Below are 20,448 nucleotides of genomic sequence, written 5' to 3' on the forward strand. Positions count from 1 at the left end.
AAAAAAAAAAAAAGCCATTTCCCCACATTTCCAGTACTTGCACCAAGGTAACTAAATACAGCATCAAGCTACAGACAATGGGTGTAAAAGTGTTAATTCCGAACTTCCAGTAAGTGAATTAAAAGCTAAAATTGCATCCAAGAAACAAAAGGCACATCTTCAATTCCAGTGGACAAAATTCCTAAATGTTTACTAAAGCATTTCATCACAAGATCGGGTTAAGTGTTTTGGTATTTTCATACAGTGTTAAATACAGAGAGTTGCAAGACCCACTACAAAAAGGTCAAACCTATGAAAAGCTACAATAACAATTCCCTCAGAGCTCATAATTCTGCTTTCACAGATTTCAAACAATACAAGCTGAGGACTCATGGACCCTCAACTTTACCTCATTCCATTACAATCATCAAAACTAAGTCACCGTTATGAAGGAGCAGGAAGTGAGAATAAATAGTGTTACTACACACACAGAGGCAGGGTGTCGGTGTCAGTCTCAAAAGAGAGGTCAGTTTCAAGGGTAGGATTTTGCACTCTGGCGTCTGGGGACATGTGAGTGACGAGCCACCTTAGATGGTTTGGTAGCCAGCATGGCTCCTCTTCCTGCCAATGAGGTAGGCCAGGAGCACAATGATCACAAGACCTGCTAAAGCTGCTCCAACTATGATTGGGATCAACATGTCATCTTCATCCAACTGACATTCCTCAGCTGAGAGAAAGACATGAAGGCCAAATTACAGCAAGAACAACAACATTTCCCACATCCTGTTTAAGAAAACGGACTTATTAAAAACAGTTTACCTGCTCCAAACTTATCCCCAGTGAGGCCAAAGGGCTGCACTTGCACCTGGAAGATGTTGATGGAAAAATTCTGTGTCACATTCAGAGTTTGCTCCATGCGACACACATAGGAGTTGCCCAGGGTGCCCCGCAGGTAGTCCAGACTGCGGTTATGGGCTGAGAAGGTCTCTACAACAAAAGGACAGAGCGAGGAGTGAATAGTATCTGGAGTTTTTTTTTTTTTATAAACATTAAACTGTTGACAGCAGATGAAGTTAAACGTGGCAATCCAAATTCTATGGTGCAGGTCATCATTTAAGAAAGTGGAAAACCTTTCATAAGGACAAAGTTAAATTAGTACCCATGTGACAGTCTCAGATATATAATCTTTAAAAGGATTTAATGCAAGGTTGCCAAATCAGGTCACACCACATCATACAGGTCTTCCTATTGTTCTATAGGTTTTAAACATGACAATGAGAATATGATCTGACATAAGGGGGAAGCAAGATGTTCCCTTTAAAATTTATGCTCCGATTATCTTTCTCTCTATTGTACAAATTAAAACCATTAGCAATCACTACACAAGGCCGAGTAGGTACACAGGGCATCATCTATTTAGGAGCTAGCGCATGATTAAAATTATGTTCCTTTCACAGGTGTGGTTGGGCCTTCCATTCATTTCCCAGAATACACTACAAAAATGGAAACACTGGAGTAAGACCACAAGACAAGTTGGGCACATGCTTATTTATCTGATATGAAGCAGCCCATATTAATCCGGGGGGGCGGCTATGTGCACTCACCTTTCATGTCTGGCCAAGATGCTGACAGAAACACTTCACTCAGATGGTACTTGTTGGTTGTAGTATTCTGGAAGAAAGACCACCACAAGTCAGTAACACTGAAGTCAAGAAAGTTCACTTCAGGATCCCAATGCCATGTAGTGGTGATTTCAGGAAACAAGATGCAAGTTCAAGACAAGAGGGATAAATGCCAGGTGGTTTTATGCACACAGAACTTAAAACAGCTACAGTGGCTTACCAGGGTGAAGAAAAAGGTGAGGTTTGTTTTCCCTGCATCTGTGAGCTGCAGGGATGCACTGTCTGAGCCACAAGACCCAGAGCTCTTTGTCTCATTGGGTTGTAGGTTCACAATATCCTGCACAGGCTGCAAATAAAACATTCAGCATTTTAAACCTGCAAGTGCATCATTATTTGTAGCTCCCAAAGTAGGCAAACACCAGCTGAGTGTATACAAGTACCTTATTCTGGGACACATAAGTGACATTGAGCTGGAGGCCCATTGATGCCTTTAAACAAACGGTACCATTACTGCTGGCGACCTGGTAGGTTCCTCTTTCAGGTCTGCCAGGATCTTTGTGTGGTGCAGCAGTTGTTGGTGTAGTTGTTGGTGGTGTAGTCGTGGGTGGTGCAACAGCAGCAAATCCCTGGTGCAGGACAGCAGCTGCAAAAAGTGTTCATTTAGTGAGTTCAGTAAAACGGATGCAAAGTTTGAACATTTTGTTTCCATCATTTCATACACTGTAGATCAATACTGAAGACGGCTGTTGTGAAAGTATTCACTCCCTTAAATAGTACACAGCTAGTGATGAGCACTGATGCAGGCAAATATAAGTACTGCCTTGATTGTAGTATACATATACCTTCACAGTACACTGAAGGTTAAAATTTGTTTGTGCCATGGCAAAACCTAAAATATGAAAAGGTTTGAAATGTTACTGCTCTTCACAGTAATAGAATTTATGGCAGACAATTTTTATGCAATTCCAAAAATTATGGAGAACCTCTTTACCCAGCAGATGGCAGTACAGTTTGATATGAACGGTTTGTCAAGCCCCAAGTGCTGTTACCACTTGCAATAAGTCCTGCTTATGCAATATTAGTACAGATGTATCAACACAAATGTACTCAAAGGTAAATATACAAGGAAGAAACGTGGCCATTTTCTGTCCGAGTATCAGGCAAGTAAGCAATTAAAGTTGTCAAATCTATTGGACTAATAGCTGCAGTCCCCAGTCCCAACTACTATTAGACTCGTCAAATTTGGGTTGGATTAAACAAGTTAATTCTTTAAAAACGTTTCAGATTTGTGACACAAACCTATTACTTCAGTTTAACGTTAGGCTGAGACTTCACAAATACATGTGTGAACTCAGCATCACTTACAAACAGCATTTGTACGTTAAAGCAACTAATCCTAACGTTACATGTGTAGGCCCGACAAGCTAACAATAACCTGCACTCCTCTGTCGTCATTATAGTTTAAAAACAGCTATATTGGTTTGTCTTTTGTTTTGTTTTTTTACGTGCAGGTTATCCGTTACCTTTGCAAGTAATAATTTGGCAGATAAACCTAACCAACACTCACCTAACATCAACGGTAACGTTACACCCAGGCACCATGACTGAAAGCTGCCGATCTGCGTCATGTTCCTCTGGTTTCTCTCCGAATGCTGCAGCGCTTGTTAGGATAAAAATCACAGCAACTCAAGACGCAGCTAGCTGGTAAGCTAGTAGATGTTGTGCTAGCTAGGCTAACATCAGCGTCACAGCAACAGCTAGAGATAACATAAAGTCACACGCACGAAGTTGTTGAAATAACAAAATGCCGTTCTTTATAACACACCCTCCGACTACACGTTTTAACTTCTCACACCTGTATACGATAGCTGTGATGTTAATTTGGTACAGCTGTAATAGTTAATCAGTGACGTCAGGGTCATGTGACAGACTGTATAAGAAACACCCAGAAGGTCACGTGGTAAAGAGCAGCCACAACACACAACTTGTTTACTGGATTATGTTCAGAGATAAATGATATTCGAGGCATGCATGTTTTGCACGGTGATGTAAAAAGAAGCCTACTCATATGTTTCACTTCACCAGGATCTTAAAACAATAGACAAGTCTCCATATGAACATTGAAACAGGCCTTGTTTGTTGATTCTGCAACGTGTGGACTGCAAAGAGATGGTTTTCTTATATTCCAAAGTTTATTTTAAGAAACGAATATCTTCAATGGTTGCTGTTTTTTTTAATATTTCACTAAGCTTTAGAACACCCCCAGTTTTTTCCAGAATAGTGTCATGAATCATTTTTATTTATCAGCAAACCTCAGACAAAACACATTAAACAGAAAATTAACTAAATAAAATCATTAAAAAGTTTCACATTTGGAGGTTGTTCCAAACATATGGGACCACTTGCACATTACTTCTGTGGGCTGTGTCTTATATCTCTTCATGTACAGTTTTGAGGTATTTTGCTTGAATATGTCCATTTTAAGCCACTTCACACATCTAGCCCACTACATTTCAGAGGCAGACACTTATTTGGCAGCTATATTTTGTATTTACTTTGCAAATGAAGGTTTTACCTACAAAAATAGAATCATTTGTACATTATGCTAAGATATAGTATAAGATTAAAAAGGAGTATGAACTGAAATGTATTATATCTAAACAATTATTGTTTATCTTGTAGTTTTGTTGCCAAGGGAGATGTCTTGGCGGCTAAACTAATTGCAACTCTCAGGACAAGGATACCCACTTGATTTGGCTATTCAGAGTTAGAAGCTTGGATGTAAGGTCCATAAGGTCAGGCCTCGGTCAGATGTCCCTGAACAATTTTACACACCCGTGTCAAAATGGAGTGTCCTATTTGTGCAACTTTAACCGACCTCACTTATCTTCCTGCTAGTTCAGTAGTTTCCTTAAGTGTCACAGATCAGTGTGATTGTGCAGTGTGAAAAATGTAGCGGTTTCATGTCTGTAAGCCCTTCTTTTACGCAGACCCACAGGCAACCTATCTTGTGACCTTTTGTGCATGTATCTTCTAAACAAGCTGCAACCAGCTACATATGTCACATAACCTTTCTGCAGCCTTCTGATGGACTCTGTTCATGTTGCTCTCTTTAACTGTAACCCAACGGGTAAATTTTGTACATCCTGCTATCAAATATTTAATCTCTCCATGTTTACTTGTGCCTCATTTTTCAACTTTTGTTCACATTTATTCACTGAAATATAGTCAAAACCTTTCAAGTTTGCTCGACCCAAAAATCTGTAAATATTCAGTATTAGATGTTATCAATTTTTTAGGAGCATTCAGGATTATAAACATTTGGTAGCACTTTAGTTTAAGATAATCTACTCTATGCAGCATGTATAAGTAATATACTGTTTGAATGGTTATAAATTTTTTGTAATATTATTATGTGGTTAGAAGCAGATGAACAATGTTTGTAGTATATGTTTTATAATGCCTCCTCTGAAGCATATAAATTGTGTATTGATAATGCAGTTGTAATTATGTAATGCTCACATTAACAGTCTGTTATAAAGCCTGAATTAGCAATACATTTGTCTTATAATTGTCACAGACACAAAAATAACTTCTCTAACAATGACTGAGATTTAAAACTGCTTGTGTTAAGAAGTCGTGAAGAGCCACTTAAATTCTCTTTTATATGGTTCCAATTATATTAAAGCCTAATATGTTATAATATGTCGTGAACCATTTATTAATTATATCACTGAAAGTTAAATAGGTGTATGAGAGAAGGGAGGATCGGAGCTACTAAAATGAGCCTGAGCGCAACACAGGCTGTGAGACTTTGTGGGTGTTGAAGGCTGCATGATACTTTGATGTACACACACAACATCTCAGTCCACCAGCAGGTATTCAGTTCAGCCATTTCCTCTGAGGGTAAAATTAGACTGAGGCAGCTAGAAGCAAACGGGAGAAAGAGAGAGTAAGAGAGAGTCATGGACAAACTGAGGACAGGTGTGTTTATACTGTTTGTGCTCGTGGTCCCTGTTTCTTGTAAAGGTGAGTTAAACAAATTCATGTTTTCCTAAATGATTTTAGTGGCCTGAAGTATATGTAGGCTATACATGAAAAAGGAAAGTCATATCAGCTGGTTGGTACTGAAGAGCAGGATCCTGACTGAACTTCAATACATGTTATTTATGATCTTATACTAAAATCTTTGTTAATAATGCAGGCCTTCTCGGTGGAGTGAGTGCTGCTCTCAGCCCTTTTAAATGACTTTACATCACTTGCTTAGTGAACAGTATTTGTGGATTACAAAACTCTGAAACTAGAGGAGCTATTATTTTTACACATTATCTCCTGGGCAAGGTAGAGCTATTTAAGGTTACAAGGTAAAGCAATTAAAACATGGAGAGCATTTACATTCTCCATTCAGCATTATAAAATAGTTGTCTGTATTTGGAACAAAGTGATTTGGAAAAAGCTTGCTGTCTGTTTATGGTATAAAAATGCCATACACACCCAACTGTCCTGTTATTTTCTTCTACACAGGCTGAAGGTATTTTTTAAGCTGTCTATGTATAAATAAATCTATATGTGACTATATATGTATAAAATAATATACTCCCATTCTTTACTTTGAATAATTTGTCTTTTCAGACATTTTTTGATGTTTCTCAGACCTTATCTTTGATGGCATGGTTAGGGGAAGTTTGTGAAAAACTGTGTTTTCGAAGTGATTAAAGCCACTTCCAAGTCTTTTCATTACTTCAGTCAGATTTATTGTGATGAAGAGACTGCAAGATGCAAAAATAAATGATCTCCCTTCAGACACTATGCTGTGTGTGGAAACACTACAGGTGAATCTCCACTGCTCATTTTCCACAGTGACTTGTGATGCAAGAAGACAAAACAGCAGACTTTCAAAGCAGAAAATGCATTGGATGCACAAAGGTCGATGGCATGAACCTATTATTTTATTACTTATTTTACTTTACTTATTAGCCAGCCTCCTGATAATATCTGGCTTCACAAAAAGAAATGTCCAAATACACTCATTATGTTTATGAGACTGACTTACTCTCAAACATTAACTATTGATTAGGACATATGAGCAGCTGTAGGAGAGTGTTCACTAATGATTCATGGTACAGTGCAAACCTACAGACAAGAAGTTTATGCCTTTGTTTCCCCTCGGAGTAGCTCTAAGGGTGGAAAAATCATCTTATGCTGCACATTTACATGTAGTATCTGGTAAATTAATGTACAGGCTATGATGTATGGCCTACAGGATGAAATATACACAGAAAGTTCTCAGTGTTTTTGTGGTTGCACCATTTCATCAAATAAAATGTGCTGTTTTGTACATAAATTACCCCATTACTCAACCTGACATTGTGGTATTTAGAACTTAAAATAATTTTTGCTGGTTTGAGCAATATTTACCTGCATAGCATGAATATTTAAGTTAGGTAATAGTTTGACATTACTGGAAACACACTTTCTTCAAGAGTTAGATGAGATGATCAATACCACATATCTGTTAAATATGAAGTTGCAGCCATGCAGCAGCTGGTTAGCATGTTAAATCAAAGATGGGAAACAAGCCCGGTTCTACGTGGAGATGATAAAATCCACCTACCGACACCTGTTAAGCTCCAGAATTTACATGCTCTGTCTCATTTGCTTAGTCTGAAACCTGAGGTGCTGGCAGACAAATACCTGCTGTTTCACTGTTTTCAGTCTTTGTGCTACACTAAAATAATCTAGCTTCACATTTAACACACAGGCATGAGAGCTGTATCCATCTTCTAATCTCACTCTAAGAAAACATATATGTGCAGAATTTCCCAAAATGTTGGCATAATCCTTTAACATTTAAACACATGCTGCAGTCAAATATTGTTCAAATCCACAAAATGTATTTTGAATCTACTGTAGATCCTAAGGTTTCCAAAACATAAAACAAAATGTTGGACGGATGAAATGTTTATACAATGATGCACAAGAATTCTAAAATATTTTCATTTGAGGAAATACAGTAGTGCAACCATGATAACATGCATTCATACAGTAGGTTAATCTTTGTGCTAACCAGCTGCTAGTTTCTCACAGACATGAGAGTTGTATCTTATAGGGTTAGACAGGTTTTCCCAAAATGTCAAACTATTCCCTTAAGAATATTTTTATTTATAAAAAGGTTACCAACACATTATTTATACATTTTTTCTTTTTTTTTTTAAACTAAATTAACAATTTAGTTAAATGAGAATTTAAAAAAAAGATATACATAGGTGGGGTTGAAAATTGACATGACCTTTTTGAAATCTAAAAGTAGACCAGAAGAAATGTCACATCCTGGAGCTGCTTTAGAAGATTAAGCTAGGCTGAAGAACATGTTTAACAGTGAATCAACACCACTAGCTCTGCTTTCATAGCATGGCTTCTGTTGTAACCGCACACTGAGATAAATAAGCCTCACTAAAACCTCAGAGCAGCTCATCAGGCTGACAGGAAGACACTTAACATACTCAACTGCAGACATGTAGTTTCTTATTTCCTGTTTAAGGGGTCTTATTCATTTTTCTTATGTGCCCGAGTATATTGCTGTTTTCCATCCCATGTTACTAAACCTGTCTTGAATGTCATGTGACAGAGTTTGTTTCTCGCATTTACAATTTCTTTCTACAGTCAGAAACGAAGCACTGAAATGACTTTAACCAATGAGAAATATTTTGTGAAGTTAGGCCTACATTGCACTACCTGCAGTAATTTTTACAGTGCCTTGCGAAAGTATTCGGCCCCCTTGAACTTTGCGACCTTTTGCCACATTTCAGGCTTCAAACATAAAGATATAAAACTGTAATTTTTTGTGAAGAATCAACAACAAGTGGGACACAATCATGAAGTGGAATGAAATTTATTGGATATTTCAAACTTTTTTAACAAATAAAAAACTGAATAATTGGGCGTGCAAAATTATTCAGCCCCTTTACTTTCAGTGCAGCAAACTCTCTCCAGAAGTTCAGTGAGGATCTCTGAATGATCCAATGTTGACCTAAATGACTAATGATGATAAATAGAATCCACCTGTGTGTAATCAAGTCTCCGTATAAATGCACCTGCACTGTGATAGTCTCAGAGGTCTGTTTAAAGCGCAGAGAGCATCATGAAGAACAAGGAACACACCAGGCAGGTCCGAGATACTGTTGTGGAGAAGTTTAAAGCCGGATTTGGATACAAAAAGATTTCCCAAGCTTTAAACATCCCAAGGAGCACTGTGCAAGCGATAATATTGAAATGGAAGGAGTATCAGACCACTGCAAATCTACCAAGACCTGGCCGTCCCTCTAAACTTTCAGCTCATACAAGGAGAAGACTGATCAGAGATGCAGCCAAGAGGCCCATGATCACTCTGGATGAACTGCAGAGATCTACAGCTGAGGTGGGAGACTCTGTCCATAGGACAACAATCAGTCGTATACTGCACAAATCTGGCCTTTATGGAAGAGTGGCAAGAAGAAAGCCATTTCTTAAAGATATCCATAAAAAGTGTCGTTTAAAGTTTGCCACAAGCCACCTGGGAGACGCACCAAACATGTGGAAGAAGGTGCTCTGGTCAGATGAAACCAAAATCGAACTTTTTGGCAACAATGCAAAACGTTATGTTTGGCGTAAAAGCAACACAGCTCATCACCCTGAACACACCATCCCCATTGTCAAACATGGTGGTGGCAGCATCATGTTTTGGGCCTGCTTTTCTTCAGCAGGGACAGGGAAGATGGTTAAACTTGATGGGAAGATGGATGGAGCCAAATACAGGACCATTCTGGAAGGAAACCTGATGGAGTCTGCAACAGACCTGAGACTGGGACGGAGATTTGTCTTCCAACAAGACAATGATCCAAAACATAAAGCAAAATCTACAATGGAATGGTTCACAAATAAACATATCCAGGTGTTAGAATGGCCAAGTCAAAGTCCAGACCTGAATCCAATCGAGAATCTGTGGAAAGAGCTGAAAACTGCTGTTCACAAACGCTCTCCATCCAACCTCACTGAGCTCGAGCTGTTTTGCAAGGCGGAATGGGCAAAAATTTCAGTCTCTCGATGTGCAAAACTGATAGAGACATACCCCAAGTGACTTACAGCTGTAATCGCAGCAAAAGGTGGCGCTACAACGTATTAACTTAAGGGGGTTGAATAATTTTGCACGCCCAATTTTTCAGTTTTTTTATTTGTTAAAAACGTTTGAAATATCCAATAAATTTCGTTCCACTTCATGATTGTGTCCCACTTGTTGTTGATTCTTCACAAAAAATTACAGTTTTATATCTTTATGTTTGAAGCCTGAAATGTGGCAAAAGGTCGCAAAGTTTAAGGGGGCCGAATACTTTCGCAAGGCACTGTATATAGGCCTACCTTAAATAAACGGCTTGTAGGCTAACACACTAAGCAGATATGAGAATATTTCACTGGCTTATTTTTCAATAATTATAACTCTTGTCTGAATTTATTATTTATTTTGATATCATTTTAGCAGTTTTTTACTATGTTGCCAAGTGCTCACAGCTGCTAAAACATTAATACACACTTATGACTATTTAAAAGTAGGCTACATTATATTATGTTTATATTTTGCTGTTATACAGTGTTGTAGTTTTACCAAATTCAAAATACTATATTATAAGACCTTTCATTACATTAATCTATTATTTATTTTATATATGTTGTGATACACATATTTTTGCGCTGCTGTATATACATTCATGTACAGTATATTATCCACCAGTGCATCATATTTTATAAACTTAACAGATGTCTTGAATGTAAAAGTACAGTAACTTCAAGTGTCAAATAAATACAGTGAAGTCTTTTTATGTGAAGTGTAGTTGTGCGGAACTATAAAGCAGTATAGAATGTAAAGTAAAATACAACTAATTCAATACTGTATTAAAGTACAATACTCTTAAACTGACCAAAACCTTTGTTAATGTGACTAATAACATCTGTGCTTTTATGGTAGGTCAAAATGTCTGCCGAGAAAAAGGCCCACATAATAAAATGAATGATGGCTGAACTCCACTTACACTCATTATTTTTGTACACACAGGTATTAGCACAGGTTTCTGATACAGTATAGTCTGTTAACCACTTAGGCTGTGTTTTGTGCTGCAGTAACACAAATATTCCTGCTAACAATGAATAAAGTCTCATATTTTATTATCTTTTAAAATCTGAGTCAGAACCAACTGGTAATCCCTCAGAAAAAATGATGAATTAACAAGAACACTTATTTATAGTGAAGAAAACTTAGGGACCTACTTGAGTACATGTACCTAGTGAACTCTGGTGTCTCCCTGCAGTTGAATATTTTTCTCCTGTGTTTGTCCATTAGAGGCTTTTTTCACTGAACCAGTCATCTGCTACTTCCTGGATGGGATCCTGGTTGTGTACTGCATTATTGCCACTGCGTTGTACTTCAGAGAAAAGGTGAGTTACAGCACAGAGAAACTAATTCTGGCACTAATTCTTTTCATTATTAATTTATCTGCAGATTAGCTTTTTGATTAATCAATAAATTGTTTTATCAAATGTTACAAAATACTGAAAGCATAGTTTTTTTAAAGCCAAATTGAACATCTTGAAATGTCCAGTCCCAAATGAATCTGAAGATATCGCTTTGGGCCCATGTGTCACTTCTGTCATAGTTTTTGACACTTTGACACTAAATGAATAGTCATTCACAAAATAAGACCTGAAAATATCATATCCTACAATGTGGGCTCTTCATTTTATAAAGCGTTTACTTTTTGTTTCTCCTTTTTGGTGTAGTATTCCCACAGGCCAGCTGCAGTGTTTGTAAGTTTTCATGTTTTTCATCCTCACACAGTCTCCTTGGTGTCTTTTTATTTGACTCGGGTGCTGATAATGACAACTTTTTGGCCTCTTTGTTGATTGATATACACATATGTGTGTGAGGGGGTGGAGTGGGGGGATATGTGCATGCTTGAATATGTCTTTCAAGTTTAGGTCTATTCAATTTTGTGTATTTCTCCTGAATAAACAGGAAGAAAAAAGTGGAATCTACCAGGTAAAAAGTCTCACCACCACCATGTCACCCACACTAGATGATGTTTAATTTTGCTGCCTTACTGTGATTTTTATCATTTCATACTTTCTTCTGTAGGAGCTTCAGAGGCCAAATGATGCTGATCCTTACCAGGTGCTTGAACCAGTAAAAAGAAAGGTAAGGCTTCTGCTAATAACAACATTTAAAGGTGACTGTCTTGCCTGTTCTGGTGCAACAAATAAATAATGTTGTATTTTATCCATAGATAAAGGTTGGCAAGAAAAAGAAATCTACGGTAAGATGACAGGAAGTACTCTTTCATTTAAAGCCATCAAATAATTTTAAGCTGTGGGATGTGGTCACAAAAAAACGGAAATATATGTACCACATTCACTTTATTGTTTATTGTTAAGATTTACTCCGCTGTTTTTACTTTCAACTAGGCTTGGGGAAAAAGTGTGCTCCAGATGAATCAACACTGATTTTTGTCCGTATTAACGGGACACTTTGTACTAAATCACATTCATTTGTATTAAATTTGATTGATATGTCATTTTTATATAGATCTTTTTTATTTTTTTTACATTTTAAAGTAGCTTCTTCTCAAGCGAAACAAACTGATAGCATTATGTAGAAATAAATCCTGACACTGCTCTATAGAGGCCGAGTATTGTTTCAAACTGATAGGATGCTCATGTACGGCAACACCAATGGCAGATGTACAGGGATACAAGGACAAAAATACCATGTATTTGGTTATAATTTCTCAAAATCTCCATCACTAATTCAGCCCCAAAGGGAAAACCTTAAAAGTTAAAATGCACATCTATATGCTCAGATTTCCACCATTTGTCCTTGCAGATATATTAATCAGTAGTGCAATATGATCATTTTTATGAGGAACTGTACAAATATTTTTGCGCTGTACATTACAGGTGAATTTAAATAATTTAAAGGGCTTACTGGCATTTCAAACATCCTGGAAAAAAATGTCTCCTAGCCTATAACAGTAAAAAAAAAATGCATGGAAAAGTGTTCCTACTTGTGATCCAGAATAGTTTAATATTTTGAGACTTTAGACATATTTCTTTTTACTTTGACCATGTCAAACAGATGTCCCTCAGGGCTAAAAGTCTGCAGATTTTCATTACAGTCATGAGAATTGCTAATAATACTACAGTATGACCAATGGGCAGAAACAAACAAAGTCATGGTGAAGATTGGCCACATCAACCAATATCACAATAATTCAATACATTGTAACAAAACAAAACATTGTGGAGAAGCAGATGTGCCATATTGGTTTTGTTCCTTTATTTTAATTGATAAGAACATGAAGAAATTTCCCCACTGGGATCAATAAAGTACCTACCATGCATCATAATCTGGCTGACTTACTACAGTCTGGGAAACACTTATCTGTGGTTGTTGTGAATGGGAATATGCAGACTTTTCTTTCCCTGATGTCATTACCTAGAAAACTGCTGATCTGATCACCTTGTTAAACTTTGTTTAACTTTGTCCCCCACCCCCAGCAGTCAGCCCAACCTGAAGACAAGGATAAAGATCCCTATGAATCTTTGAACCCCAGTCCCCCGCCTCCACCTCTGTCTCCATGCTGAGGTCCTGCATGGTCACTGAAGAGACAGCATTGTTTGATACAGCTGCAATATTTGGCTAATTGACTAATATGTCAATCTAAATGATTATAATTGGCATCTATTATGATAACAAATAGTCCTATATCAATCAAAAATGCTAAACCTGGATCCAGCTTCTCAAATCAGCTATAAGGATTTTCTGCTTTCGTTTTATGTGATAAATATTTTATGGATTATGTTTTGGCATGTTGGTTGGACAGAGCATACAATTTGAAGATATTACTGCCTTTTTCGTTATTTTATATTTTCATTTTATAAACCAAATGAAAACAAACTGATGAAAATAACTCTGCTGTAAGTTCCTAAACTCTTACAGTCAGACAGACCTTAAGCTTTTCATTTTTGCTTTTGAATATCGTACACAATTTATGCAAAGGCAGCCTCTGCTTTGAGCCAAATGCTAACGCGCTAATGCTAACAACCACAAAGTCTAAGGCACTATGCTAGCGTGTTAGCATGATAACCTTTGCTAATTAGGTTACATATTAGCTATTTTACTGTTAACCAGTATATACACTATTTACAACACACTATAATGGAGTTACAATAAGGATAAGTTATAAGGAATATCTTCAAGTATTTATCAGTACACAATATAAAAATTAGGCTATGACTTCTCTGATGAAGACACTAGTCTACTAGTCAAAAGTTTGGAAATTTCTGAGTGTATTTTATTTCAACTGTATTTATAGCAGCCTTGCTGATGGGTTCTAGCCATTAAATACAATAATAAACATTTTCCTGCTTGCAACTATTGTACATTATGGTGCGTTATAAAGCATTTAACAAGTGTGCTATGAATGATCACGCCACCAGTAGTCTTCATGTAAATCCCAAGAACAGACCAAGCACATATCAAAACACTTGGAAAATGGTTTAATGATGTTTACAACAAAAGAGAACTGTACAGTTACAGTAAAAGATTATCTTTATATGTGTATAAAAACAAAAAACAAAAATACAGCAGACAAATGCATCAAAATCTACTATGTATCCTGATTCACATACTTAAAACTCCTACACAATCTTTCATTTCTATGCCACCATGGCTGGAGGCCTCTTTTTTTTTTGTAGTCAGATTAGAGCAGTGTCCCTCAGTGTTATAGTCCATGGTGGAAACAAAAACTCTTTACAGTAGAGTCCTGGAGAGTCTTATCAGACTGTAGAATAAGAAAAGAGGAAATAAAACAGGGACACATTCCTTTAGATGAGCCCAAGCTTCCAACGAGAATAGTAAATGTTTTACAGAATGCAATTCTTGAGATACACAACGTAATATGTACATGGTTGGTGTTTTCTTTTTTTTTCTCATCGTTATCTTATTGAAAGTCGTGGTCACTTGGGCTATGAACTGATAATCACACACGACACACCCAAAAACATACAAAAATACTATATCTTTAACCTACCAAGAGTAAGACAGTTCTGCATTTAGTTCCATGCTGTGACAGAAAGAAGATATTACAACAAACAAACGAGAAACAGACACTTTTTATGTAAGTTTTTCTCAGAAATATACCAAAATATACATCTAAGCTTTGGAATTACTGAGGCTAGGACTAAAGCCAGTGCTGGGTTTGTCTCTTAATACACATGCTGCAGGGTGGAAGAGAGAAAACAGAGAGAGACACAGGACAGAGCGATATCTTTGGTATCTGCATTTGTCAAAAAGTTAAATATTTGGATTTTTGCTTTGGGATAGCGCTTGTGAGGTCCCTACAACCTCATCTGGAGTAAAGCATTAAACAAAGTGTCACTGAAGCCCATCGGCTAGAAGGTCTGAGCCGGAGGGACACAGTCCATGCAGAGTGAAGGACCATGATGCATAGTGTCACAGCTGATCAGAGTCTGCAGGGAAAAGACGATGTCAAAGGAGAGAAAGAGGGGCACAACAGTGAGTTTTAGTGACTGCAGGATGTGTATTCCTGGAGACAACAGGATAATGTCCTGGGACTACAGTGAACAGATGATGAGGAAGAGACAGACTCACTGTGAGGGGCAGGAATAGCATTTTCACCACAGTCCTTGAGAGAGAGAGAGAATTGGGGGGTACCCTACTGTAGCAACAGCGCTCTACACAAACAAACATACAGTCCTGAGCATGTACAGTGTGCACAGGATTAACCCTCAGTGTGTATTAACAAACACCACCCAGCTACCACCAAAATGGTTTGTGTCGTCACAGAGAAGCCCGCTCAGTTCCCGTTCAACCTCCTCCTCCTCCAATCCCCGCCCACAGGCACTGAAACCGCTGCACTGACGAGATGCCAGTGTTTTTCTGGGGCGGATACACATTCGCATGCAGTGAAACACTGACTTTTTATACAGACAAACCAGGCAAGAGCGTGCAGCCGGGATATAATGCTGAACAGTGAGGTGGGGATGGGTGGGAGATGGTGTCATTCATTTACAATCAAGTTAGAAGTCTTTGGTTACTGTTGGTACCACAGGAAAGTGAGAGCGGGCTGCGACAGTGCACAGTCACGTGGGAAGACGCATACATACCTGTACCTGGTCAGAGTGACCCCCCCCAAAAACAAAACAAAAACTAAACAGGATTGTCAAACTTAGTGTTCAAAATATAGAGGGGTGGAAACAAAATAACTTTTGACTGACAAAGAAGTATAAATGTATCTTAAGTTACAACAAATTATGTTAATCTGATGCTGAAGACAAACATCAACATGCAGCATGAGGAAGAAAAACAGCTGACATTCATGAGCACTGGTGTGTATTCTGCCTCCCCCTTGTGGTGGCATTTCCCACAACCCTTCACCAGGCACAGGTATGAACAGGCCTCTCCACTGACAAGTACATGTATCTTCATCTATTTTTTTGTACATTTTTGTGTTTAATTTTTTTGTTTAATATTTTTCTTATTTCTTAAGTAGATTAAAGCAGGTTTCACTCAGCCTTGAGTTAGAAATGAGGTATACAACAGCTTCTTTTGCCTTACTGGTGCTCCACACTTCGTTAAAAACCAGCAAACCAGTGTTGTGGTTACTACAACTTGATGCCTGGCTGATGCATAAGAGCATCTTGAAATCTGGGAATCAACTACTGAAAGCGAAGCATTAAAGCAAAGTCAGCGCCAATAAGATCGTCAGTTGACAGCTAACACAAACTGTAGGTTTACCATTTGAAACCGAAAACTGGCTTGCTTAAAGGCTTTAGCTAACCAGCAGAGAACCCTCCCACCTCTGGACAAAAAAGTACTCTGGTGTCTCACTTTTTTTTTTAAATCACTCTCAAACACCTGCTGGAAGATGGTAAAAATGCACCATAATGGTTTGCAGACTGCCATTCCTATTCTCTCTTTATAAGACACTCACTCTCACACACACACACACATAAACACACAAGCACCTGCTGGAATTATTAGTAAAGCTTTTCTCACAGGTATTTATAACCTGTCTGAGTCACACCTAAAAAACAGGTAGCCACGTAATCATCCCATGCGCCAAAATGCCCAGAGTACACTGTACTGTTTCAGTAAAAACAATGCACCAGGTGAGTTCAAGCTCTCACTCACACAACAACAATGCTACAATGCTCGTCTTCTACGTAACAATAAGGCATAAATGATAATGTTAATCTTCTTTGTCAAACTATGAAAGCCAGTGATCTTGCCCTCTCACACTATACAAAACAATTAAAGGCATAAAGTAATATTTCAAAAGAAAAAATATCAAATGATTGTTAAAGACAGCACAGCAAATCAAGTCCACAATGACTCCAACAAAACAAAACTCTATTAAAAGATTAAGATCAGATGCTTCAGTCTCCTACCAACCACAGGGCCTGTCTGTCAGGAGTGCCTGAACGAGACCCTCCTGTCGAAAAGACCTTGCTAATACACAACTGACACAAGTGTCAGCAACTCACGCTCCGCCAAGGCGCACTCTCAGATTTCTCCTCTTCATTTTTTGGTCTTGACAGTTTTCAAAAAAATTACTCTTTTGCAATAATAAAAAGGAAAATTCGGGGGAGATTTTTTTTTTTTTTTGAGTAAGCATGATAAACACTACATTCAGTCTTGATAACATACTGGTTCAAATATAAAATATGAATATCTTACACGTGTTTATATATATATATTTATATGTATAGAACTAAGAAAAGATCGTTTCTCTAATTCTTAAGTCTTTCCTCAGATAAATATTTCAGTAACATCCTATGGTGCCGTTGGCAACTGGTTCATCTTGCTAGCACGTGTTCAACTCTTTAGAAACTACAAACAGCACTGGAACAGGACTGAGTCCTATAGACCTCCATCGTGGCCTCAAAGACTGGGAAACCAGCAACATGAGCAGCCAGACACGTGCCGAGCTGCAAAAAGAAAGGCTTTTACTTTGGCAAGAAGGATCTCAAAATAATATTTAAACCTAGAAATACCCCATAAATAGTAGTACTAGAAAATAGCAGTAGTAGGTTGTCCTTTTATATATGGTTCCTATGTATGGTTCATCAGTATAAACTTTGAATGGTAAGCCAGACTGTACTTATACATTCTACACTGTTCTATACACAGAAATGTCTAAAGGTGAACCCTATGTTTAAGTGCTGCTGAGGTATATTCAGTCAAAACAATTCAACAACAGAAAAGAAGTACACAAGAGGATAACATGGACAAATTTCACTGCTTACAGTTTCAGCGATTTAATCACTGTGGTATTTCATTTTGTTATTTTGAAGCAGCAGAACAATGCTACTTGTGTGTGGGGTTTAGGTGAACGTGTAGCACATAACAGTACTTAGCCCAACGCTGTGTTGGCTAAGATAGTTTGGCAGGTTTTAAACTAGTTCACAGACAGATTTAGGGAACAGCATATTGTTTTCCAACATGCTGGTTTAAAAATGTTGGTGCTAAGATTAGGTGTAGTCCACTATCTGATGATCAGATCTATGCATTTACATAGGGAGGGTCGAAACCATAAAACCTGATTTTCACAGGATGCAGTCGTAAAGCTATAGGAAAGCATGCAGGCCTCTCAACAGCTCAACTCCACCAGGAGCTTCAGCAGCAGGTTGTTAAAGCTAAGTTTCTGCAATCCTAATCCAGCAGCACCAAATGGGGAATGATCAGGTACTGAACCAGGTGGGAGAAGAGGAAAATATTTTGCTTGAGCAGTGTGGAGAGTAGAGCTCATGAACGGCAACTTGTCTGCTCGGACAGGCACAGCAACTACTGAGGAAAACCACTTTGGTTCAAGCTGTTGTTTTATGGCTGAATAGTAGTATAAAACCAAAAGAACAGAACCTTTCTATTATGCTTCAGAAAAGTCCAGAACTGCTACCAAAATGGCCAAAAAGGATTAAAAAGAAAAACAAGCCATCAAATGACTCAAAGAAAACCAGGATCAGGTGTCTGGGGCAAGGCCCCGGCAATAAACGGTCCATGAATCATAAAAGGAAACTACTTTTTCACACCCCAGCTCACCAGTCCCTCTCTTTTTGGTCAGTTGTGCTGCCAATTATAAGTTGAGCTATGAGACACTTGGTCACAAAAAAAAAAAAAGGTCATCTTTGGAAAATGATCATCAAAATATTGCATTTCTATAATCTGTTGAAGAAGAATGACAAGAGATTTTGCACTCATAAATATATTGACTAGACTAAACTACACCGACTACACACAGCAATTATTTTAACAAATATTTTTGGTATATCTTAAAGTAGGTAAGCCAGTCAATTGACTGCAGCAAGAAAGGACAGATTTTCATTCCTCCCAAAACAGGCAGACTGCAGCTCATCGATCCAGTTTTTTGGTACAGATACTGTGCACAAGTAGATACGACGGTACTCCTATTTAAAACAAACAAAAAAAAAAAACAACACACAACACAATAACTCCATCTACGCCAATGCCACCATACATCTGCTATGATGACCACGCCCCCTGACTAGTCCTCCCCCAAAACTGAGCAGTCAGTCACAGAGCCTTATGCAATTAACTCTCAGCATCTGCCTGAGCTGTAGACAACACACACAGCCTTCTACTCTCTATCTCTGACTCCAAACATAATGTACAGGTTTCCAATGCACCATCCAAAACTAATCACCCTTAGTTGGATACGGGACTGCATGTCTGCAGCTCTTATTAAAGCTCTCAATGTAATGCTTTCAGTCATTTTTAATCAGTGTCAATAATCCGTGCCTGGACTGTCATTTTAGAAAAGCTGGGCGCCTACTTCACCACTGCACCAAACTATCAAACTCAGTGTTCCCAGAAAGACAAGACTCAGAGAGCCACATCAGGTGCCTCCGATCCTTAAAGCAACGACAACCTTTATATCGGTCACTTATTACTTGTTTTTAAAGCCTTAGAACCACGATTAAAAAGTGATAGTTAAATCTTAACTTAATATTAGACTTACAAAGTTCTGGAAATATTAACAAAAACAGTAAAGACAAATGAAAAAAAAATTCTAAAATATAACTCTGATATGATTCATGTCAAGGCTTGTCCAAAAATAAAAACCCCAAAGGAGATACTTAAAGATGGAGTGATGCACAAACCCCCATTAGTGATGATAAATATTGTGAAATTAGTAATAAATCAGTTTAGTTTGAATATTAAAAAAACAAAATCCTACAGTTTTTGGTTTTAAGTATTTCAGAGAAAATTCTGTCCCCTGGACATAGATAAAATGTGTAAAAAAGTCATCCTCAACCTCATCTGAGGTTGTTTTCTTTTTGGTGGCAGCAAAAAGATTAAATAATGATAGATACAATAGTAAGAATGTCGGGTGGTTAGTGAAGTAGAGTCTATATCATATATACATATATATATACACACACACACACACACACAGGTATGTGCCAAAAAAATTAGAATATCGAGGGAAAGTCCATTTATTTCAATAATTTGTTTCAAAAAGTGAAACTTGTATGTTATATTAGTTCACTACACACAAAGTAAAATATTTCAAGCCTTTATTTGTTTCAATTTTGATGATTATGGATTAAAGACAAAAAAAAACCCAAATCGTTTTTCACAAAATTTGAATATTTCATGTGATCATCATCATCATCATCATCATCATCATCATCATCATAATATTAGAACAGATTTTCCCCCCTTTGTAGCTAAGAATTTTCTTCAGGCTGAACTGCAAATGTTTTAACTCTTTTGGAAAGT

The 20,448-nt window shown here is 37.6% G+C and overlaps 2 protein-coding genes across 3 annotated transcripts; one reads left to right on the plus strand and one right to left on the minus strand.

Annotated features, from left to right (window-relative positions):
* Nucleotides 1–158: 158 nt before the first annotated feature.
* lamp1b (lysosomal associated membrane protein 1b) lies at nt 159–3,469 on the minus strand. Its single transcript, XM_020609254.1, has 6 exons — nt 3,169–3,469; nt 2,042–2,244; nt 1,822–1,947; nt 1,584–1,650; nt 799–966; nt 159–706 (listed from the first exon to the last, which is right to left on the minus strand). The coding sequence occupies exons 1-6, from the start codon at nt 3,227–3,229 to the stop codon at nt 567–569; spliced, it is 765 nt and encodes a 254-aa protein (XP_020464910.1). The 5' UTR covers nt 3,230–3,469; the 3' UTR covers nt 159–566.
* Nucleotides 3,470–5,482: 2,013 nt separating this feature from the next.
* LOC109965492 (T-cell surface glycoprotein CD3 zeta chain-like) lies at nt 5,483–14,004 on the plus strand. 2 transcript variants are annotated; one of them, XM_020609529.1, is made up of 7 exons: nt 5,483–5,630; nt 10,972–11,066; nt 11,409–11,435; nt 11,644–11,667; nt 11,764–11,823; nt 11,912–11,941; nt 13,182–14,004. In XM_020609529.1, the coding sequence occupies exons 1-7, from the start codon at nt 5,567–5,569 to the stop codon at nt 13,266–13,268; spliced, it is 387 nt and encodes a 128-aa protein (XP_020465185.1). In that variant the 5' UTR covers nt 5,483–5,566; the 3' UTR covers nt 13,269–14,004. The 2 variants fall into 2 exon arrangements, with proteins under 2 accessions (XP_020465185.1, XP_020465187.1); XM_020609531.1 differs by having other exon boundaries at nt 13,185–14,004.
* The last annotated feature ends 6,444 nt before the right edge of the window (nt 14,005–20,448 follow it).

The sequence above is a fragment of the Monopterus albus genome, unplaced genomic scaffold (genome assembly GCF_001952655.1).
Source record: "Monopterus albus unplaced genomic scaffold, M_albus_1.0 scaffold99.1, whole genome shotgun sequence".
Lineage (NCBI taxonomy): Eukaryota > Metazoa > Chordata > Actinopteri > Synbranchiformes > Synbranchidae > Monopterus > Monopterus albus.

Excerpts from the sequence above, each read along its gene's own strand:
- LOC109965492 (XM_020609529.1), top strand. The coding sequence starts at position 5,567 with ATGGACAAACTGAGGACAGGTGTGTTTATACTGTTTGTGCTCGTGGTC. Across the intron at positions 5,631-10,971 it reads GGTCCCTGTTTCTTGTAAAG|AGGCTTTTTTCACTGAACCA; the intron begins GTGAGTTAAACA and ends TTTGTCCATTAG. Across the intron at positions 11,824-11,911 it reads TTGAACCAGTAAAAAGAAAG|ATAAAGGTTGGCAAGAAAAA; the intron begins GTAAGGCTTCTG and ends TTTTATCCATAG.
- lamp1b (XM_020609254.1), bottom strand. The coding sequence starts at position 3,229 with ATGACGCAGATCGGCAGCTTTCAGTCATGGTGCCTGGGTGTAACGTTA. Across the intron at positions 2,245-3,168 it reads AACGTTACCGTTGATGTTAG|CTGCTGTCCTGCACCAGGGA; the intron begins GTGAGTGTTGGT and ends CACTTTTTGCAG. Across the intron at positions 1,651-1,821 it reads TCACCTTTTTCTTCACCCTG|AATACTACAACCAACAAGTA; the intron begins GTAAGCCACTGT and ends TCTTTCTTCCAG.